General features: G+C 42.9%; 1 protein-coding gene across 1 annotated transcript; it reads left to right on the forward strand.

The window, feature by feature from the left end:
- Positions 1 to 255: 255 nt before the first annotated feature.
- On the forward strand, positions 256 to 21626 carry DDB1 (damage specific DNA binding protein 1). Its single transcript, XM_035123903.2, has 27 exons — positions 256 to 480; positions 679 to 827; positions 2030 to 2146; positions 3665 to 3886; positions 5603 to 5717; positions 7894 to 7991; positions 8881 to 9039; positions 9744 to 9827; positions 10033 to 10149; positions 11100 to 11202; positions 11775 to 11850; positions 11948 to 12056; positions 12345 to 12523; positions 12605 to 12768; positions 12855 to 12962; positions 13715 to 13922; positions 14677 to 14772; positions 14955 to 15066; positions 15742 to 15865; positions 16076 to 16240; positions 17209 to 17303; positions 17434 to 17604; positions 18298 to 18407; positions 18524 to 18693; positions 19215 to 19317; positions 20585 to 20708; positions 20938 to 21626. The coding sequence occupies exons 1-27, from the start codon at positions 420 to 422 to the stop codon at positions 21019 to 21021; spliced, it is 3423 nt and encodes a 1140-aa protein (XP_034979794.1). The 5' UTR covers positions 256 to 419; the 3' UTR covers positions 21022 to 21626.
- Positions 21627 to 23484: the final 1858 nt, after the last annotated feature.

Genomic DNA, 23484 nt, shown 5'->3' on the forward strand with positions numbered 1-23484 from the left:
GCCTGACAAGGGGCGGGGGGAAGAAGCCGATTGGCCGACGGCAGCGCGAGCTCCGGCAGTTGGCGGTAGCGCGCAGGGCCAGTCGCGCTCCGCACGGAGTCAGACGGGAGGGGGTGAGGAGAGTCTCTCCGCCCCCTTTTCTTTTCTTTTTTTCGGAGGAGAGTGGTAGGGTTTACTCCCCTCTGACCAGAGGAGGGCGCTGCCACTGCCGTGCGCGCCTCGGCAGCCCCTCTCGTCCAATTTCCCGTGGTGCCCGGCGCCACGCGCGGGCGCTCTAGCGCTTGTCTCTCTGGTGCCGGAGGCAGTGGTGGCCTTTGGAGGGTGTGCTACCCAGCGCTTCCCCTCCTCGTTGTCCTCCTCCTCCTCCTAGCCCCGTCGCCTTCCGCGGGTCTTCAACAGCCCCGCTCCCGGATACCGCCATGTCGTGCAACTACGTGGTGACGGCACAGAAGCCCACGGCTGTCAACAGCTGCGTCACCGGTAATGGCGGGAGGGGGGGTGCCGTGGAAAAAAAGCGGGGGGGTCGAGGGGAGGCGCGGGAGGAAGAAGTCGGTTAGGGGGCGGTTAACGGTCCGCGATCCGTGGAGGGGAAGCCTAAAGCGAGGAGGGCCGCGTGGAGGGGAGGAGCAGCTTCCCCTGAGGCCCCGGCAACTTCGCGATGTTTTGTCTCCGGCCCAGGACACTTCACCTCTGCGGAGGACCTGAACTTGCTCATCGCCAAGAACACCCGCCTGGAGATCTATGTGGTCACTGCGGAAGGGTTGCGGCCCGTCAAGGAGGTGGGCATGTATGGCAAGATCGCCGTCATGGAGCTCTTCCGGCCCAAGGTGAGCATTGCTCTTAGGGACGAGCTGCGGGCGACGGCGAATTTTGCACCCAGAGTCTTTTGCTTGTGTCTTGGAGCTGGATGGCCGCAACCAAATGCTGTCCCTGCATCGGGGTCCACATGACCTCCTCCTTGCAGCTGTTTGTTTGGCTGGCTTGTACCAGCTGTTTAGAGTTGGTGCTTAGTAAGCACCTTGTAATAGGCTCTGCACCTCCCCATTGTGCTGTGTTGCTACTAGCTACAACAACTTAAAATTCAGAATTAAAAACAGCCAAAACAGAGGGGGTCCTGCTTGCTAGCTGTTAGAACTGCATATGTTTTCTTATATTCCAATACAGTAATAAGGTGGCAAGAGTTGTTTCAGTTCTGCTTTGAGGGTGCCTTTGAAAAGCATGTTTGCTTTTATGGTATGACTGTGTCCTCACAACTAGTGACTAGGCTGAATTAGGTACATAAGGGTGATATGCTCAATGCCACTTTGCCATGAGCTGATGAGCTTTCCTCTGGTCCATTCATGTTTAATATAGTTGTGACTGGACTTTGAAGAGTGCTATTTCCTAAGTGGCTTCTTTTCGTTGCTGCTGAGGATATCAGTCTTGGGAACTGATTCCACCTTGGACTGATCTCTGGAGGGAGGAGATAGATCTGGCTCTGCTAGCTTGCCAAAGGCTTCAGCAACTACCCTGACTCTACCTAGCCTTCCAGCTAGCCCCAGTAACTCCCTGTTAAAAGAGCAATGCCTTGTGGAACATTGTGGAGCATTTGAGGCAAGATGGATGTCATCCATTAACTGAAGTTTTCCAGGAACCATCAGAAATGGTGATTGAGTTTTTAATGGTCTTTCTAATTCTCAATGAATCTACCTGACATCCAAATGAAATTGACAGAACTACACTTTGAATTTCAGGAGGTACTCAGGCTAAAGCCAATGCAGCTGTTGTCCATCATAGAAAGAAGAAATTCTAAATGGAAAGCAAACAACACACAATAAAGAGTTTTCAAAGCATTAGTTTACATCACAAGTTCTTTATTTGTATTATAAATTGTAAACTGCTTTGTGTTTCTGTGGGAAAAAGTGGAGTGTAAATCTTCTAAATAAATGAAGGGTTAAATATGTTCTCTGGTCCAAGGTGTGATTGAGGAGGCTTTTTTAGTTGGATCCTTTTTTTGGCAAGACTTTCTAATTGTATTGTTTCTCCTAAGGGGGAGAGCAAGGATTTGCTCTTTATTCTGACAGCGAAATATAATGCCTGCATCCTTGAATACAAACAAAGTGGGGAGAGCATTGACATTATCACCCGAGCCCATGGCAATGTGCAGGTAAGCGGGGAGATTGACTTAGGACTGCTTAATGTTGTGTATTTTTGTGTAACTATAGCCTATATTCCAGAAAGCTAGTACTGTAGAACATGTTCAACCTAAGGAACGATGCTGTTCAGGTAACCATTCTTGTTGTGCTGCATCTAACAATCTGCTGGGTAGATAACTGAACAGCTAATCTCCTCAGCACTTTTCCATTGGAATTTGAGTCTTGGTCTCTTTTTACCGATTTACTGTTACAGTGTATTTTCTTTTGATGACTGGCAAGTGCTTGTAGCTTTACAGCACCACTTGTATAATGTTCATATTTATTTGACTCCTTTTACACATCCAGCTTTTCATGCTGTCCAAAGGCAAACATACATTTTGCTGTCTGATCCCAGCAGTCATTATGAACCATTGAATTCTGTCCTGCAGAAAGCTGATATTTGCACAGTGATGAGTATGTACAGGAGGGGAAATAGGGATACGGTGTTGCCTTCATGCCGTGCTTGTGGACCTTTTGAAGGTATCTGGTTGGCCACTCGCTGGAGCTGGAGAAGGGGTCCAGGGATCATTCCAACACTTGTGTTGTGCTTCTGAGGCTGTCTGAAATCCTTTTCAACTGCTGGGAGAACTGGGGCTTGTTTTTGTCATGCTCTGCTATTGAGACATTTGGAGCAGCTTAGACACACACCACAACTTTGTTTTTTTTGCAGTCTTCAGATGAGGACTAGACCATGTGAAAAAAGAATACAAGATTTTAGCTGCAGTTCATTCATTTCCAACTTTTTATTCTTGTTATAAAAAAGCATGCTTAGACATTCCATTGCGGCACTCATAACCTAGGTTTAAGGTGTCATTTAGCTTCTAGCTTTCATATCTCAGTTTCTAACACTGGAAGCCTTCATTGACCACCTCAAATCTATTTCAAATCCATATGAGAAAGGGGGGGCTTAGCTAAAATTGCCTCTCACTGGGTCAAAGATGCCTCTGCTGGGTCAACAAGCCATTCGTGGATGGAAAGACAGCACAGAAATACAGCCCAGTATTTCTTTACAGCATTGAGGACAATCTTTATGAGTAGCTGTCACACTGCAGACAATTCTGCTTGTGTTAAAGGGCAAAGATCAGACTGGTACTTTTTTTCAAATACAGCTAATACAGGGGTAACACAATACAGAATTGGAAAGTATGGACTGAGCATGCACAAACTTACTATATAAAGCATCTAGTTTAACAATGAAAGGCAGAACCCATCATTCATTTATCACATATTTAAACTGGCAATATTTGTTTGACACTGATTATAAGGCATAGGAATACCAACAGAGAAAATAATAGTGCTTGTAGAAACAGCACAGCTGAACAGTATGTTGGAGGAAAAACTTTTTCAAACTTCAAGTAGAAGAAATTACTAGCCAGTGCACAAAAGCCAGTTTGATAGATTTCAGAGAGCTCCATCCTGCACATTTCACTGAAACTGCAGCATTATCAGACATGAAGCTTGCTGAAATGGTTTCCCCTGTTTTCTTCTAGGATCGTATTGGTCGTCCCTCGGAGACAGGTATAATTGGCATAATTGACCCAGAGTGCAGGATGATAGGACTGCGACTCTATGATGGCCTCTTCAAGGTGATTCCTCTGGAACGGGAAAATAAGGAATTAAAGGCGTTTAACATACGACTGGAGGAGCTGCAGGTCATCGATGTCAAGTTCCTGTATGGGTGCCAGCCTCCAACCATCTGTTTCGTTTACCAGGTACCAATATTGGGTCTGTGTGTTGTAATGGAAATTACTGGCAGAGCTAGTGGTGGCCAGTAGTCTCTGAACACTTTTTGATTCAGGGCTGTTGCTGGTGTCTAGGTTTTTGTATCTTTCAAAGCACACTTGTAAAAAGCAAAACTCTGTGTGTGTGTGTGTATGTGTGTGTGTGAGAGATATTTCACAGTTTTTGTTATTTGTAGACTGCAAATTTGTAGACCTTTCTGTTTTCTGCATTACATCATATGATATCATCTGTTTTCTGCATTATATCATATGATATCAACTGAATGGCCTGCTTATGTGACAATCCTGTTTTAAAAGCTTTTAATCATGATATTTCTTTTTCCTGTATCAAGTTGGCTTGTTTTATTGTTGTTCAGGCACTTTCTATTCAGCTGGGGGTAGGGAGATCCATCTGTGAGACATAATTCCCATCACTTGGGTTATTCATAAAATAGCAAGATCCCACAGTATTAATATTTCCAGCTTATTATAACGATGTTGCTGCCCTATTTCCCAATGAACCATGCATTCTTGTGTAATGGTTGTTAGGCGACATGTCTGCCAACAAACTGTTTAATATAATGTAGCCAATGTTTTTCACAGTAATGAGAGGCATGTGTTTTAGCTCTTCATTCTCGTATAAGGTGTTTAACATTGTTTACAAAAGTGGGGTGGGATTTTTTTTTAGGACTGTGCTTCCAGCTAGCCCTGATCCAGCCCCCAAAACAAATAGGAGCATTTACAGGTTTTGATTTAAGGCTGGCTCCTTCTCTTCTTCCCCTTTCCATGTTGTATTATAGTTTAAAATCCTGATAAAACTTTTAGATTGTGTGTGTGTGTGTGAGAGAGAGAGAGAGAGAGAGGAAACCCATGCAAGCTGCATCTCATGCTCTCCTCATGTTGACCCAATAAAATATCAGCACATATTTTTCTTGCCTTATTGGTGTATATAAGAATCCTTCCCTGTACCCATCCTTGGCTTCAGGTATGTGCCACATAATATTAGAGCTCGGTATGCTACCATGCCAACTGAAAATGCTTATTCATTGCAGTGAAGTTGGAGCAGAGTTATTTTATTTTTACTTCTACTTGAGATGCCACTGTTTGGTAGACAAAATGTTACATCCTTGTTTAGTTCAGAATAATGACCAGCTCTAGGTTCCATATTCCTTCTCACAAATCTGGATTTTTCAAAACTGTTAGCCAGGAGTGGGTGGGGTGAAATGGATGCTTTTCAGTAAACACATTTCAAAGATCTCTTGGACAGGTAGAACTGGTTGTGTGGATCCAAGCCACTGCACTTTAAAAAAAACATATGTTCTTATTATAGATCATAGACATAGAATCATAGAATTGGAAGGGACCCCAAGGATCATCTAGTCCAACCCACTGCAATGCAGAGATCTCAACACAAGGTCCCTCACCCAATTTGAAACCATACTGGACCCTGTTTAGCTTTGATGTGCTAGCCATTTTATTGCTGCACCACTAGAAGGACAATGCAGATCCCACCAGTGATAGAAAATATATTTAATCCTTTTCAGCAATACCTATATAAAAATGGAAGGTTTTGGTTGAAATAATGAGAACTCAGTTTTGGACCTCCAAACTATGTCCTCCTCAAATATGCTCCTAAGGGTTGGGGGAACCCTCCGGAACAGATTTGTTTGTGCCTTTCATAACAATACCTGTTGTTTCCATCTCTAGGATCCCCAGGGCCGGCATGTCAAGACATATGAAGTGTCTTTACGTGAGAAGGAGTTTAACAAGGGACCCTGGAAACAGGAGAATGTGGAGGCTGAAGCCTCTATGGTGATTGCAGGTCAGTTCATCTACATAAAATATCTTTATCTGTAGACACTTAGAAATAAGCTTGCGGCTTCCTGCAAGCATTTTTTCTAATTTCAGAAGCCAACTAACTGTGTATACTTCTCGAGAATATTCCCTGTATCTTCTCCTGCAGTCATCTTGTAGCGCCTGCTTCCCATTCTCCTGGTGGGATTCATGTTGCAGTGGAGCATCTTTCCTACTCACTAATTCTCCATATTTGTTACCTTTTGTGCCCATTACTTTCTTGCAGTAGTTAGCCATATATCTCTGTCCTAGTAGGATCTTGTTTCAGCCCTGGTAAATTATCTCTAGCCACTGCTCAGGCTTAACGATTCCAGCTGCCTAGAGCAGGCATAGGCAACCTTGGCTCTCCAGATGTTTTGGAACTACAACTCCCATGATCCCTGACCACTGGCCCTGTTAGCTAGGGATCATGGGAGTTGTAGTTCCAAAACATCTGGAGAGCCAAGGTTGCCTATGCCTGGCCTAGAGGTTAAAAAAAAAACACAGTTGCTTCTTGTATAGCAACCATCAGGTACAATGTAATGGGGAAGCTCTGTGCACCAGAGCCTCCAATTTTCTTGATTAATAGTTCAGCCCAAATGAAATCACATAAATCCTGCAATTCATTGACGTGGCTTATAAGAGCATCGTGTTCTCCCCTCTTGTACAGCTTTGCAAATGATGACATCCGGAGCATTAGTCACTGTGTTGTTTCTCCTTTCCAAATCTGGCTCCATGACACTGTAATGGCTTTGCTTCTCTCTCTCCCCCCCTCTCTCTGTCTCTGTTTTAAAAAATGTTTTTAATGGTTTTCAGCTTTGCTTCTCATTTAACAAGAAGTCCAAAAGCAACTTGGCTTTTGAGGCTACAAGAGAGAAAATGAGCCGCGTGTGTCTGCATCAGCCCTACCCAGTATACTTATAGGGCAAACCTGTAAATTGTAACACATGGCTTGTTTTCCTTGTAGACATAACATAATGGCACATTCTGGTGGGTGTGTTAACACAGCATAGTGGAGCATGGAGTCCCTGTAGCTCCTGAATATTTCAGGTGCTTGCTTGTTTTAGGATTTGAATGTCTTTACGATTCTATCTCTCTATGGCTTTCTGAGAGAGAAAGAGAGGAGAAGGTTAGAAAGAGAAGCTTGAGACTTAGAAACTCTGTTTGGTTGTTTACCAGAGTACATAAAGGCTCAAACTGCCTCCAGTGTCCCCAGGATGCTCTTCAGATTTACCCATGCTTAGGAACATCCCCCCTGAGTGCAAAGATCTGAAGAAAACCACATGCCCAGGGATATTGTGGGTGGGACTTGTGCATGTGCACCGGGCCATCCCCCAGTTTAACCCTTTGTTTGATCAGGCAACTTCCTAGACAAAGCTACAGAGCCAACTGGACGTGCAAGTTGATAAGTATCTTAAGGATAGACCAGGATATACTGTATTTTTCCGTGTATAAGACTATATTTCCCCCCTATTTTTTCAAGTTTAAAATGGAGGGGTCGTCTTATACATGGATAGTGCATATGGGGGGATTTCTTTATTTGGAGTCCCAAAAATTAGGGTGTGTGTTATACACGGGGGCATGTTATACATGGGAAAATACGGTAGGTTCACCTGGTAGCTTTGTGAGAGGCCTGCAAAGAATATGTAAACTTAATTTATTTTCTTGCCAGCCTTTATTTAATGTGGTGTAATAAGGCTGTCCAAAAGTGAATTCAGTTGCAAGATGAAAAACTCATTGTGAAATAAGAGCTGCACTTGTTGCTGCTAATAGATATCACTAACATTATGCAACCAGATATGTGTTCAGCATGTTGACTTCCTTAAATTCCTCTCTTGGTTTGTTGCTTCTCTCTTAGTCCTTGGTGTACGTGTTCACTCTACTTACAAACTGCTTTGTTCCCTTGAAAAGGTGGCTGTCTTTCTGTGGTCAACAGGCGATTCTGTGTGTATCAAACTGCAGTTAGGTGAGAATATAATTAAGTACACAAAAAGCAGAGATGGGAGGATCCCATACAGAATAAGAAGAAAGGGGGAAGGGAGTTCTTTTATTTATTTATTTACTTACTAAAATGTCTTTTCTTGCTGAATATTCCTTTCTTCTGTTTGTAATGCTTAAAAATAAAATGAAAAATCACATGCATGTTCCAAACACATTCCTTACAGTGCCTGAGCCATTTGGAGGGGCTATAATCATTGGACAAGAATCCATCACCTACCACAACGGTGATAAATATTTGGCAATAGCCCCACCCATCATCAAGGTGAGTACATGTTTCTCTTTGAAATATATTTTGTTTAAAACTGGAAGTACCATCCACTAAATGTACTTAACAGTGTGTGAATGTGGTATGGTTTACTATATTGGCTACCTCAAAATTGGGTGGGGGATATCATATTTTTATGAACACTTATGTCTGTGTTGAAAGCCTTCTTTCCCATGATTTCTGAGGTTTGCTCTAGAAAGGCCTATCCTGAATGTATTGCTTGCCCTCTGAGAGCAGAACTGATTCAGTGATCAGTCCATAAAGCACTGCTGTCACTCAAATCAGTTCTCTTTGACTTCTGTGATATGGGCATGTAGCTAGATAATATGTGATGTTGTCAAAATCAGTATGTGATTCCTGATTAAGGAAAGTAGAGACATTTCCTAACTTAGCAGGAGATAGGGGAATGAATGACAGTGAACATTTTTGAAAAGGGGAAATATTTCCCTTCCCTTCCACAATGCAGTTTTCCATACAGAAATGGAAACAGGTGAATTGGCGCAGTCTAAATTGTGTAGTTTTAAAGCAACTTTACAGAACCTGAAGGGGCAGCATGTGCGAGACTCGTCAGGTGGTATCTCTGTTGGCCTCATCACAACAACCTATGGTAAACGCAACAGTCAAGAAGTCAAATGTAATGGCCTGTCAGTCAAGATTGCTACAACTAAAGTACTCTCTATCAATAATGGCTGTGGCAACACAAGAAGGATAAGACCAGGATATTTTATGCTGAGCGATGCTTTTAGATTTTTCACTTTCTTTAAAGCTTCCCAAATGCTTTAGACGCCATTTTTAGGAGGGAAATCAAAGTATTCAAAGAGCAATTCAGTGTAAATCCATCTTGGTTTTCGGAAGAGTTCTAAATAATGCCTCTCTTGTGAAACAGCAAAGTACAATCGTATGTCACAACCGTGTGGATCCAAATGGGTCTCGTTACCTTCTGGGGGACATGGAAGGCCGCCTCTTCATGCTACTACTGGAGAAGGAGGAGCAGATGGATGGCGGCATCAGTCTCAAGGACTTGCGTGTGGAGCTTCTTGGAGAGGTAGTTCTTATTCCTACCTCCCATTTCTGGGGCATTTGTTGTGAAACAAATTGGCAAAGCCATTTGGGCAGTTAAAGTGAAGGTGGAGAAAGAACCCCTAGCAAAGACTGACAGCTTGAATCTTTCTCCAGACACTAACTTTCATTGCTGTCTCGTAAAGCATTTGCACCCAGCTTGCCCTAACAAGCAGTGCTGTGTTCAGGTGCTGCCTAAAGAATTGTCTTAGAGAATCAATAATTGGATTTCCCTCAGTTGTGACTTTCTGTCTCTGTGAGAGGATTTTTCACAGATCTAATTGTGCTTTCATTTCTTAATTTTGTTTTATTTATTATAATATTTGTATCCCAGCCTTCCTCAAATGAGCTCTGAGTAGTGCCTTCATCTCACAAAAATCCAGTGAGGTAGATTAGGCCAAGAAAAGAGTCCAACCTTTTCCAAGGCTGTCCACCGAGTTTTACAGTCACGAGGATTTGAATCTTGGTTTCCTCTGGAAACCTCCAGATTCTGTCTGCAGCACCACACTAGCTTATGTTTCAGAACCCGATGATTGGCAATTCTTTTCATTTGTTGTAAAATATAAGCAGATTAACAAAGTATTTTAAAGTTGTATTCCACCTTTTAAAATAGTTTTAATAAATAATAATTAACTGCATAAGCAAATGTTTTTAAAAGACTTACTTTTTCTGTATTTTATTCTCAACTAGACATCCATTGCTGAATGCCTGACTTATTTAGATAATGGTGTTGTGTTTGTTGGCTCTCGGCTTGGGGACTCCCAACTTGTGAAGGTAAAATGTAGCCCTCAGTGAACCTGTGAATTTTTCACCTGCAAATAGTTGCTCAGCTATATTCTACCAGATGTATATTTAAATGCTATGGGCGGGTGAACACTGCATTTATTCCCACCATCTCTTGGAGCTCTGTGTAGTATTTTTGGCAGGCTCTGTTCTATTTTTGTTTTCTTGAGAAATTTAATCTTATTTTCTTTCCTAGCTCAACGTAGACAGTAATGAGCAAGGATCATATGTTGTCGCCATGGAAACCTTCACCAATCTTGGCCCCATTGTGGACATGTGTGTGGTAGATCTTGAAAGGCAAGGCCAAGGGCAGGTAAATTTTGGTTCTTTCTTCCCTATGAAATGTCTGACCTCACTAGGAGAGGCGTTTGGTGTACTCTTAGAAATAATGCTGCATTTTAAACTCGCCTTGCCTCTCAAGTTATTCAGAGTAATAAATGTAGTCCTCCCTCATTTTATCCTCAGGACAACCCTGTATGGTGGGTTAGGCTGACAAACAGAGACTAGCCCCATGATCATCCAGTGGCTAAACAGAACTTTGAACAAGGCTCTGACATGCTATCCTTACGTTGCATGATTTTAGAGGAAACTTTTCCTTTTATTCTCTGGCCTTTGGTTATATACAATAAAAATGGACTTGACCATGACATGCTATCCAATGGGCATCACACACCTACTGTGAGGCCCCATGCCCTCCCCAGTTTTCAGTTAAAAAAGAAATTTTTGGGGGGGGGGCCTTTGCAGGCAAGGGTTGCTTCCTTTTTTGCCTCTTTTTGTTTTTGCTTTAAAGGAGCTAGGGGTTTTGGTATGTTTTTTGCGGAGTGGTGGTGGTGGTAGGGGAGGAATTTCTGACCATCACCAGATTTACTTCTGTGAAATAGGTGTCTTGTGTGCACATGGCAGTTTCTTAGGTTTCCAAATGTGACCCAGGGCACTGTCTAGTTAATCTGATGATAGATTGAAAAGTCTTGCTCCTCTCCAGCCATGAATATGATAAAGTAGAGAGACAATTTCAGAGAACTTTAACTTAGCCCCCTAAGTAGTGGGTCCACTCTGGAAATTTATTTTATTTCCTACAGAATGGTGGCAGTCTGTAATATATTGTCTCCCTTCAGAGATTTGCTTAAATGCCTCTGGTAGATTGTAGGAAAAGCTTCCTTATCTTCAAGAACTGAATTGGATTAAATGCAATGCCCGTTACCCATTTAATATGGCCATTATTAATGTCAGAGTGTTTTAATGGCTGCTTTCTGCTTTCCCCAGCTGGTTACTTGCTCTGGTGCTTTTAAGGAGGGCTCTCTGAGGATCATCCGGAATGGGATTGGGATTCATGAACATGCAAGCATTGATCTCCCAGGGATTAAAGGTGTGTCATCATGATATAAATGAATAATTTGTGGTACTCCCTGAAGTGAGGATAATGCGTATTGCTCAAAGTATTTTGAGCAATATGCCAATGTTGTCACATAGGAAATTTTGTGAATGAGCTTTTCACGCTAAAAAAAAGCAAACACATTATTCTAGTCCTCATGGGTGTCTAGAAAAGATTAGCTAATGGTGGACAAGTGGTTAGTGAAGACTTACAAAGTAGGCTGGCTGGTTTTGGGTAGATAAGATTGTAATATTTCAATGCTTTTCTGTTCCTTCTTTCCAGTTGCCTTTCTTTACTCTTCTTTCTTTGCTTTCTGTATCATGTTCTTTACCTTTGTTCTGTATTCTGCTGAGGCTAAAATCTTAGACTGGGAGAAGATTACATAATGGTTTATATAATTTTTTTCTAGCCTAGAACTGAGAATAGTTGGCGCAGGGTAAACACTGTATGGTGCTTTAGAAGAAGTGAGGCAGGAGAATGTGCTGGCTTGGCACTTGTGAGTTACGAGATCCCTTGGTCTTTTGTGATCTCTTGATAAAATATCTTTTTATGTCTTTGCACTGCAGGATTGTGGCCTCTGAGGTCAGACTCACAACGTGAAACTGATAATACATTAGTGCTGTCTTTTGTGGGTCAAACCAGGTAAGAGAAATACTGATGCTTTGTGGGGCTGAAAGTGGAGTTGAAAATTTGTATGTATTTGCTGATAATTTTGACCAGGTCTTCCTACATTTTGCAGGGTTTTGATGTTGAATGGGGAGGAAGTAGAGGAGACTGAATTGACAGGATTTGTGGACGATCAGCAGACCTTTTTCTGTGGCAATGTAGCCCATCAGCAGCTAATCCAGGTAACAAGCAAGCGTTTCTTGAAGATAAAACCTTAAAAGTAGGAGTGGCTAACTTCCCACCGTCCGGTCGTTGCTGGACTACAGTTCACATTATCTCTATTGGCCATGCTGGCTGGGCTGAAGGGACCTGAAGGGCAACATCTGGAGGGCAACAAGTTAGCCACCATTGCTTTTAAAGAATGCATCCTACCGGGAGTGAAATAGCAGGACTGTGATGCATGGACAGAGGCCTAAAAACAACTTTCCTTTGAGTCAGGAAGAGATACCTATTTGTGTTTCTTTCTTTAGATAACATCTGCCTCGGTACGGCTTGTCACTCAGGAGCCCAAAGCCCTTGCAAGTGAATGGAAAGAGCCAAATGGGAAGAACATCAGCGTGGCTTCCTGTAACAGCAGTCAAGTGGTGGTGGCTGTGGGGAGAGTGTTGTACTATCTAGAGATCCACCCCCAGGAACTCAAGCAGATAAGGTGCATGTGAACTGCAGCTGGGACATTTTGTGCTGAATCTCTTAGACGCACTGTAATACTGACATGTTTCGTCCTTGGCAGCTGCACAGAGATGGAGCATGAAGTGGCCTGCCTGGACATCACTCCCCTGGGAGACACCAGTGGCATGTCCCCTCTGTGTGCTATTGGCCTTTGGACTGACATCTCAGCCCGCATTCTTAAGCTGCCCTCATTTGACCTCTTACACAAGGAGATGTTGGGAGGAGGTATGAGCTGCTTGTGTGTTTTCTATATTGGGAAAGGCAAATACTGCTAAGGGCGATCTGAACTAACTCTGTTCCACTTTCTGCAGAGATCATCCCACGTTCCATTCTGATGACTACTTTTGAGAATAGCCATTACCTGCTTTGTGCCCTGGGAGATGGGGCTCTCTTCTACTTTGGGCTGAACATTGAGACAGGTGAGGTTTTAGGCTCCTCCTCCTCAAACTTTCTTTCTCTGTAACAGTCATTTTGAGGGCCAACTTGGATACGACATCCAGAGATTCGTGATCAGGTATGTTGTCATTGTTACTGAAGGTGATAGCTGCTACCAAACAGTTCAACCATTTCCCTTTACGCCATTTGCTTCATTTCAATCATGTACATTAAATCATCCCCCAAATGGTGAATGCCCCATAGAGCATGCAAATACCAATACACTATGTGTATGTTGGCACCAGTGGGGGAAAGAGTTTAAACATGGAAAGCGGCATGCAGGGAAAGGGTTAACACACACACACACACACACACACACACACACTGACTCTTATCCAGATTCCCTTCTCTCCCACACACTTTTATCTTAAAACAAACAAACAAACACAGCGGGTGTCTAATTGCAGATGTCCCATCCCTAGAATCCCTTGAGAATAGAACATTTGGGAGATTCTCCCCCAAAAGACTGCAATCTACTCAGGATATCTATACTGAGAGACTGTTGCCCGCATCTTTTGGGCAGTTTTTTTAAGGGAATCTTTCTGCATTTTGTCTGGAATGGATTTCTGTGTTAAGTGAAAAGACACAGTGGTCTTGATACTCGTTAGTTGAGTGAGAGAATTCCGTAGGTTAATTTGCATGTGGTGGGAAAACAACAATCGCACTACAGCTAGTTTATTTCCCTCCTTGCTTTCTCTTGATAGGTAACTGCTAATGCTATACTTTCCTACAATAGGTTTGTTGAGTGATCGTAAGAAAGTGACACTGGGAACCCAGCCCACTGTTTTAAGGACCTTTCGCTCCCTCTCCACCACCAATGTGTTTGCCTGCTCTGACCGCCCAACTGTGATATACAGCAGCAACCACAAACTGGTCTTCTCCAATGTCAATCTTAAGGAGGTGAACTACATGTGCCCTCTCAACTCAGATGGGTACCCTGACAGGTGGGTATGCTCTGTTTCTCCTCTTTAAGTAGCCTATTTTTCTGCAGAGCATGCACGCTGCCTCCCTGCTCAGCCCTGCTTGATACGCGGACACTGCAGTTTCCTTGTGGCTGTTTCAGAGCAAGTATATGGTAGCAGTGAACACTCGCAATATGCAATCTTCTGGGTCTGCCTGCTTAGACAATATAGAGATCACAAAGCTAGCTTTTTTTGCTTTCAAAATCCGGTATTGAAATAATAGCAAAATAGCAAAGCTATCTTCTAAATGATGAGCAAAAAGTAATCCTTTACATCAGGGTTATTCCCCTGTGTGTGAAGGAGATGCCTTTTTGATTTCCTGTTCCTTCTCTTCTCCTTTAAACTTCTGATAGGTTTCCCCTGCTTTTAAATGAACTGCCTCTGATTCCTCCCACAGTCTACTCCTTAGTGTTTTTGCATCATTTATTCTGAAATGGGGCTGATAGTTCATAAACTAATTTTCTTCAGGAGTGGGGAGAATACAGTGATGAGGTGGAATGGGCGTGAAGTTTGTGTTTATGCCTCAGCATTGTGTGTGCATATGTTCTCTCTTTCTGTGGCTTTCCAAAGGAGGCTACAGAAAGAGAGAACGTATGCACACACAATGCTGAGGCATAAACACAAACCTCATGCCTATTCCACCTCGTCACTGTATTCAAGAGGCCCTATGTGTAGCGGTGGAAGAACATTTTTAAAAAATTTAAAGCGAAATGCCTTATTTGTCCTTACTTTGCAGCCTGGCTTTGGCCAACAACAGCACTTTGACCATTGGCACCATTGATGAAATTCAGAAGTTGCACATCCGCACTGTTCCCCTTTATGAGTCACCCAGGTGAGTAAAGCAAGAAAAGAGTACCTCCAGGGTCTCTAATAGAGAGGTTTTAGGGGTGGGATAGGGTGATATTTCTGTCTGCATTCCTGTGACAATGTAGAAAGCAGCATAGGTAGGACTGTATTAGTAGTTGTAGTTTTGTTCATTCTTGCCTTACTTATGTGTCCCTTTTTGTCATGCAGGAAGATCTGTTATCAGGAAGTATCTCAGTGTTTTGGCGTACTCTCCAGTCGCATTGAAGTTCAGGATGCCAGTGGAGGCACCACTGCACTGAGACCCAGTGCAAGCACCCAGGTGAAAGGAACTTCATTGCAGATACCTCTCTGCAATATGCCATGCAAGCAGCTGGCATTGGTACCATGATTTCTTGCAGCTACTTAGAGGGAATTTATTTTGCTTAGCATTCTGATCATTCCTGCTTTTGTGAGATTGAGTGCTTTTAGCAGGCTAGTCTTGTCCTTTCCTTGCACAGTAGTCTGAATTTGAGTGGATAGTTGTGTGTGGCTTTTGAATTCAATGTCTCTGTTTTATTGTTAGGAACAAATATTTTGGGCTTCCCAACACATTGAGGCACCTCCAGTGATTCAAACTTTGTTCTCCTAATTTTCTATCATCAAAATGTCCTGGGGATCTGCTCATAACTTTACTCAAGTTTCTCCTTTTTATGAGCAGATCCCCAGGACATTTTGACCCTTCTTCTAGGCTAATTTCCAAGTGTCTCTTCAGTAAACAGGAAACCTGGCAATACGGATCTGCTGCTTATTTCTCCCTGACCCTTTCCATTGCCTTCTTCCCCTCCAATCCATATATGGTCCTATTCTTCATTTGCTTGGTGTATCTTGATCTCTGATGTATGTTCATGGTCAGAAGGAAAGTATATGCTTGCCTCATTCATTGGGGTTAGGTTATTACCATTTCCATGGCCTCTAGAAGTAGTTTGAAAGAGTTATTCTTCCCTTCATGTTTCAGGCCCTCTCCAGCAGTGTGAGTTCCAGCAAGTTGTTCTCTAGCAGCACAGCCCCACATGAGACCTCATTTGGCGAAGAGGTAGAGGTGCACAACCTACTTATCATAGATCAGCATACATTTGAAGGTACTCCTCCTCTGCTACTAATTTCCCTTATGAGAGGTCTGCTTTTTGAGAGGCACTTAAGCATGTGAAAAGGGACTGGGAAGGGTAACTTGGAAGCACATGCTGGCATGGGAATGTGCTGAACGAACATTTTTTAGTTTCATAGTTACCTATGTCTAACTAGATGCTCCAGCTGAGCTTTCTCTCATTTCTTCACTTTTTTGTCTTCAGTTCTTCATGCTCACCAGTTTCTGCAGAATGAGTATGCACTAAGCCTCGTCTCCTGCAAGCTGGGCAAAGACCCCAACACATATTTTATTGTGGGCACAGCTATGGTGTATCCTGATGAGGCTGAACCGAAGCAGGGGCGTATTGTGGTGTTCCACTATTCTGATGGTAAGAGTTGGAGGTTTGAATCAGATTTTCACATTCTCCCAAGGGACTTGATGAGCTTGATTGTGATCTCTGCTTCCGCATACTTTTTAAGGCCCTCTGGATATTGCTATTTTTGCCTGTAGAATTGTCTCTTGCTTATGAGAGGTTTTAGCTTCCAGGGTCTTTGACACGGTTTTTCAATGTTATAAGAACTGCCTTAATTGCTTAAGTGGGGGGAAATAAGCATATCACAGCTTCCTGCAATGACATGAATTCATTGCAACTTGTTGCCATTTTTGAGCAGCTTCTTGACCTATCTTGTCTCTCCCAATCTTCAATAGGGAATACTTTAGGGAGATTGCATGGGTAATACTATTCTAATGTGTTGAGCGACATGTATACAAGTAAAGTGACAATAGTTATATGTCAACTGTGCCACAGAAAGATTTCTTTTTCATTGGAGAAATGAAAGTTGTTGATGAAATTACCATGAAGGTGTTATGTTGGACAAAAAAGACAAACAGCATATTAGATCTGCCCATTGGATTGAACAGAATTGTTTGGCTTTTGGGGGGGGAGCCACCCTGCGATCGGCCAGTAGATCACGATTGACCTGCCACACAGAGACCTTGTGTTTCCTATACAGTGAAGTGGAAAGAACTTGGTATAAGCAATGGAGGAGGCTGCATTTTGTGGCACCGACCTTCCTACTCTCACTACTAAACTGTGCCTATAGTGAAACATTAAGCACACACAGCACTTCCAAGGCCAGTCAGTCATAGAATTGTAGAGTTGGAAGGGACCCTGAGGATCATCTAATCCAACCCCTGCAATGCAGGAATATGCAGCTGTCTCATACGGGGATCTAACTTGTATCTTGTGTTATCAGTACCATAATAATGCTCTGGCTTTAGCTAGGTCTAGCTACTCATTGAGATGTGGGCAGCACATGCCCTTTTTAAGTACTGTTGTATTGATGTGTATCCTAGGTAAATTGCAGAGTCTGGCTGAGAAAGAAGTAAAGGGAGCTGTTTATTCCATGGTGGAATTCAATGGAAAACTATTAGCTAGCATAAACAGCACGGTAAGGCTTCCAAGAGCTCTTGCATCCATGTCTTCCAGGGCTGGGGTTATTTTAAAAGGAGTGCACCTGACCCTGTTGAGATGTCCCTGGCTCTGTCTCAGCTGTGACATACACCTTTCTGTTCTGCCAGGTGCGGCTATATGAGTGGACAGCAGAGAAGGAGCTTCGCACCGAATGCAATCATTACAACAACATCATGGCCCTCTATGTGAAGACGAAGGGAGACTTCATCTTAGTTGGAGACCTAATGCGCTCTGTCCTTTTGCTTGCCTATAAGCCCATGGAAGGGAACTTTGAAGAGGTATTGATTATGGTTGTTACCTTATTGAGTACAGCAGTCAAGAGCTTCAGAAAAGAAAATAACATTTGACAGGAATGGGCAGCTTTTCATGTCTTTTGGCCACAGTGTTCTCATGACAGCACATTAAGGGGACGACTTTTGAACTTGACTTGTCAAGCCTATTTGACCAAGGCTGGCCTTATCACTGAGTAGTGTAAGGTGTGTGCCTCAGGCTGCAGATGTTTGGATTTCAGTCTTTAAAGGCAACTAAATTGCCAGTTCAGTGTGTGTTTATTATTGGAAGTGAGGCATCATATGGACTTCCCAGCTCAGGAGCCAAATATCTTGGGCTGACTGGCCCTCTTCATTTCACCCCATATTCAAGACCATTTGGAGTTTAATACTGGCCACATTTGTGGGATGAATAAATAGTTGTCTAAAGGTGATTAACAGTAGCTTAGAATTTTCTGCCTGAGGCAGAGATTGGAACCACAGACTTGCATGTGTGCATAAATGCATATATATTCTGCTGAGGCTGGTTTCTTCCACATGAGGTCTTTCTTGTGCTGCATTCCACTAGCTTTGTACTGCCTCTCACCCCATTATTATTAATTGTCCTTTGGGGTACAAAAGATCCTATAGCTACAGTGCAGTTTTGATTGTGCTAGGGATATAATGAATTTCAACAGCAAATGACCTATCCTTCCCTTTTAGATCGCTCGTGACTTTAATCCAAACTGGATGAGTGCTGTGGAAATTTTGGACGATGACAACTTCTTAGGGGCAGAGAATGCATTTAACTTGTTTGTGTGCCAGAAGGACAGGTGAGATGCCTCCCCAAGAGGATGGATTGAAGCAGCATGCATGTGGCAACTACACTTGGGAATTGAGGGGTGGTGGTTGCCCTGTCATTTTTCCTAACTGATTTTCTGTGTTGCAGTGCTGCCACAACTGATGAGGAGCGCCAGCATCTGCAGGAGTTTGGGCTGTTCCACCTGGGGGAGTTTGTCAATGTCTTCTGTCATGGGTCTCTGGTCATGCAGAATCTGGGTGAAACATCCACACCAACACAGGGCTCGGTCCTTTTTGGCACAGTCAATGGAATGATTGGTAAGGTTAGAGCCAGCCAGGGACCTTCTATGTCTCCATGTAGTAATGAAAAATGCCCCATTCACTGTTTGCTGATATGGAATATGGGGATGGGGTGGGATACTGCTAACTTGGGAGTTTTAGTAAAAGGAATTGAAGTAATAGAGACCTTGGGTGAAGAATATACATGCACGTCCCGCTTATCTGAACACAATGCATTCCCAGGAAATTGTTCATTTGCATAACAAGCTGATTGTTTCCATTATTTCCTATGGGAACTTTTATAATCTGTGATTTGTCTGCTTTCCCTCTCTCCCTGGTTTCTGTCTCAGGCTGCTGTAGCCAACCAGCAAACGGCAAAGGAAAAACTGCTGCCTGTCTGATCTCTCCTGCTCCCTGAATTGTCCGATCTTTCTCCCTCCCTCCCTTGCAGTTCAGCTTTTAGATGAGGAAGCATCCTCAAAGTCCTTAGGTGGAGGCTGAAATGATAACTCTTGAATACTGTTTGAAAATATCGTTTTAACAGTTGTCCTTCTCCATAGGGCTGGTGACTTCGCTGTCAGAAAGCTGGTATAACCTCCTGCTGGATGTGCAGAACCGACTTAACAAAGTCATTAAGAGTGTAGGAAAGATCGAGCACTCCTTATATCCTTTCTTTGCCTCACCATTGTCCTGTCCATTGTGCAAAATGCTTAAGAATACTATGTCATAAATTCCACTCATATTGAACCAGAGCAGATTCCAACGTATGGTTAGCAGAGTAAAAAAAACTTAAACACGTTGCAGGATTCCCCCAAAAATAGACTAGAGGCAATTAATATTTCATCCAGCAGATACTGCTACTGAAGGTAACTGAGCATAATGGTCACAAATCCAATACATTCAGGATTGGCCCTGTCCATAAGAAATCCAGTTGCAGCAGACTTACAATAACTTATAATAAGACTAAACCTTAACACTAAGCCTGCTATATACAGAGCATCACACCAGAAGGAAAGAGAGATAGAAAAGAGTGAAACCCAGGCTCCTACTGGCCTTATTATATAGTCAGCATGACCTTGACAGAAAGAGAAAACAGAACCAGTTTAAGCCAGCTGTACTCAGCTTCTCTTAAGGAATAACCCAAACATCATAAACCTTCTGCATGTTTCTTTCACACAGAGAAGCTTCCAGAACCCTCTTGGATTCTGGATCAGTACTTTCTGTACCAAGAAATGCAAACACAGAGCAAGGATATTTTTAAAAGGCTGGTCCCTGCCCACAGACTTTACAACCCATAGCAATAAATGAAAGAATGGGGAGGGGAGGAAGGGAATGAGCATGAATGTAATCTGAACCCCAAATGACCAACACAGATATAAGAATGGAAGAGGAGAAAGGAGTTAAAAGAGATGTGTGTCGAGGAGAGAGATCTAAAAATCTTTCAAAGGAAGGTGAACAAAGTGAACATCACATGACAGGGCAGTCCAAGCACAGATAGCCAGAGTTAAAGATGAGGAATGACAAAAAGGAAGCCTTAACTAAGAGAGCAGTGCAATGAATAAGATACATACAGACAGACATTCATTTATGTATTTTTAAAAGTAGGATTATAATTTCTTCTTGATTTTTCTTTGTAAACCGCTTTGAGGTTTGTTTGTTTTTTATAATCAAGCAGTGTATAAACTTTATGAAATAAATAAGATGGTAGCTTTCTGCAGACCACAGTGATGGATTGGGTATTTAAGGAGTGGTACAATCTTTTAGGTGTCCCAATTAATTATAGGAAGGTCAGTTAATGTTACACTGCACCACTTTTGTCATGTGTTTACTCATGCCATTTTTGTTCGTGAAGAGCATGAGAATCTGTAAGAGTTTGTTCTTTTAAGGCTGGTGTTGCCGAATGGTTTGTTTCCTTGATTCATGACTGTACCTGGAGATCATTTCATACAGAACGCAAGACAGAGCCAGCTACAGGGTTTATTGATGGAGACTTAATCGAAAGCTTTTTGGACATCAGCCGACCCAAGATGCAAGAAGTTGTGGCTAATCTACAGGTAAGATGGGAAAACTAATCACATGTTAGAAATTCTTGGGGCAGCCTTTCTCATTGTTGAGAGGCCATAATGCTGTGCTCAGTAGCATGGGAGCAAATAGCATTAAACTTGGCGAGTCTTCATTGTTTTTGTTAGCATACATAGCATTGCACCAATAAGAAACTAAGAAGCGGTATACGCCTTCACTGTTGTTTCCACAAGTGGCTTCTGATGCCTCTCTTTGTTTCAGATTGATGACGGCAGCGGAATGAAGAGGGAAGCCACAGTGGATGACCTGATCAAGATTGTGGAAGAGCTCACCCGTATCCACTAGCTGGATGAGGAGATACTTCGTAGCTCCTTCCTCCATGCTAGCGTATGGAGACTTTCCCACCTGCAGCTGGGGTCCCCTAGCCAGTTGCCCTGTAACACTTTAGAGGCAGTAGCAACGCGCCTGGGTGAAAGTGGGGAATCTCTCTGAACTGAAGCCATCTCGCTAGGGACTTGTGGATGCAATGTTGGCTGTTGATGACATAAGGTTCTGCTTGGATTCACCAACCCAGTACTGGTCTCAGCCAGTTGTTCCCATTCAGTAACGGCTAGCAGTTGGCAAAAGTGCACCCCCTACCTAGACTCTTCCCACAGCTCATTCACCGTTGTCTTTTAGTATCTTTTTTGTTGTTCCTTGTGTTTTGAAGTGGGAGTCTTTCCCCCCCTCTTCTTCTATTTGGATGGTGTATGGCTAGATGGCTGTGTCTGGTGTTGGGGAGATGGGAGTTGTGCCTGTCTGGGTAGGGAACTCAAGTGGGTCAAAGGCTGTTCTTCCCCTGGGCCTTTCTGCTCATTCAGGGAGATGGGGCTGGAAAACAAAAATAAATAAATAAATAATTCTGTTGTTGGTTTTGGAATTTTACCAAATAAAAGTAGTCCAAGAGGAAAGCTTTGGCTGTCATAATCTCCCCCACTCTACTTCGGTATCTCTATCAGGCCAGGGGGAGAGAATCTTGTATTTCACACGCTTGTAACACATTGCATTGCACACGAGAGCACGGAGGGTCTGGGAAACTGTCCTTGAGCATTTTATACAGAAAGTTGGAATATTTTTTTAATTTTATTCCATTTCAGCAAGGGTACCTGAGCTATAGATATAGAGCTAGTTACCTGACCAAACTTTTGCCAGTTTCCTTAAGAAATCCCTTTATTTAGCTGTGTTTCCAAGTGATGCTCACTGCAGTCTTGGATGGCTGATACAGCAAGGTCTCATATGCAGACAGACTTCATGTTTGTGGTCAACCTCAGGTGGAAGACATCATTATCTGTTAGCCTGCCATTAAATAGAGACCCAAGATACTGCTTTCTGAAACCTTTATTCACACAAGCAAGCAGGCATACTCTGGCAGAAAACGTTTGGTTTCTTTTGAGTGACAGTAATAGTTTTACAACACAGGGTGGCCCTCTATGCAGTGGCTGCAAAAAAGAATCTGGAAAAATGAGCTAGATAAAATTTGTATGAATTGTTGTGATTCGTAGTATTAAGGGTACATAACACAAAGACAAAACAAAATACAACAAAAATGGCAGCCTAACACAGTGTTTAACATTAAGGTTAAGACAAAGTGTTAACCTTATCTGATGAAGTGTGCATGCACACGAAAGCTCATACCAAAATAAAAACTTAGTTGGTCTTTAAGGTGCTACTGAAGGAATTTTTTATTAAGGTTAAGGTGAGGAAATTACAGAAATTTCTAGTATACGTAAGTTGAATGTAACATTTTTATTCCCATACAGCAAGAAATCTGCTTTCAATGAATTGGCACCTATGAATTTGATAAGATCCAAACTGCAGTTGGGTGTCTGGAGGGCCACCTGGTGCTGGCAAATTTATTTTATCACGCCTCCATAAACTACAATTCTGCATTTATTTTCCCTGCAACACCAAATTCCACACTTTGTTTCACCAGTTCTCAGACATGAGAGGAAACCTCTCTCCGCTTTGGCAACTGCTAAAAGGAATAGGAGTTAGGGTTTGTTGGGGGGGGGCATCTGCAGTCGATCCTCAGAAAATGGAATACTGTAATTAATATACAAATAATTAAAATATAAATGACCATGGGAAGAGGCAAATGCACAGGGGCAAATGGCATTACCATTTCCTTAGCTATCCGGTCTCTGCCTTGCTCAGCTTCAGCTGTGATGTTTGCCACTCTTGAAGACCAAAGTCACCTCATTATCTCTCCCCTACACACAAAGCTAAGCACAGATCGGGGGGAACCCTGCTGTCTAGTGGGTTTGCAGCTCTACCAAAGGATTCTGTGCGCTTGTCTTAAAGGTACTGTATGCTGGAGGAGGGGTGCGTTGTCTCACATTTGCAGGTGGTGAAATGATGTACACTTTCCTGTAATGCCCAGCTGAGGGCAGCACGCCTCAAGGCCTATAAATGGAACAGTTCCCGTCACCTGCGATAGCAGGAAGCCATTCCCTGTACAAATTCTTGTGCACTTGGGGATTGTGGCCTCTGGCTTCCCATCCCTTCTAAAGAGATGCCAAGACACAGTTGCTGACAGTCTGGCAGACATTTAGCGTAATCATTTGTTTCATTGTACAGTTCTGTTACTAAGATGAGGTGCTAAATCTGCTGGTGCCAAAGGTTGCAAGCTTCCCGTAAAACAGCGTATCCTTCAAAAGGTTTTCCCTTGGCACAGGGTGTTTGGAAACATTTCTTGTATAAGAGATACTAGCCATGTAACCTTACACAGAGCTGTAAACCCTCCTGTGTAGCGAATGGCCAAGTTGTTTT

This window comes from Zootoca vivipara, chromosome 1 (assembly GCF_963506605.1).
Source record: "Zootoca vivipara chromosome 1, rZooViv1.1, whole genome shotgun sequence".
Taxonomy (NCBI): Eukaryota; Metazoa; Chordata; class Lepidosauria; order Squamata; family Lacertidae; genus Zootoca; species Zootoca vivipara.

Excerpts from the sequence above, each read along its gene's own strand:
- DDB1 (XM_035123903.2), top strand. The coding sequence starts at position 420 with ATGTCGTGCAACTACGTGGTGACGGCACAGAAGCCCACGGCTGTCAAC. Across the intron at positions 12,963-13,714 it reads TGGGCTGAACATTGAGACAG|GTTTGTTGAGTGATCGTAAG; the intron begins GTGAGGTTTTAG and ends TTCCTACAATAG. Across the intron at positions 14,773-14,954 it reads CCCCTTTATGAGTCACCCAG|GAAGATCTGTTATCAGGAAG; the intron begins GTGAGTAAAGCA and ends TTTGTCATGCAG.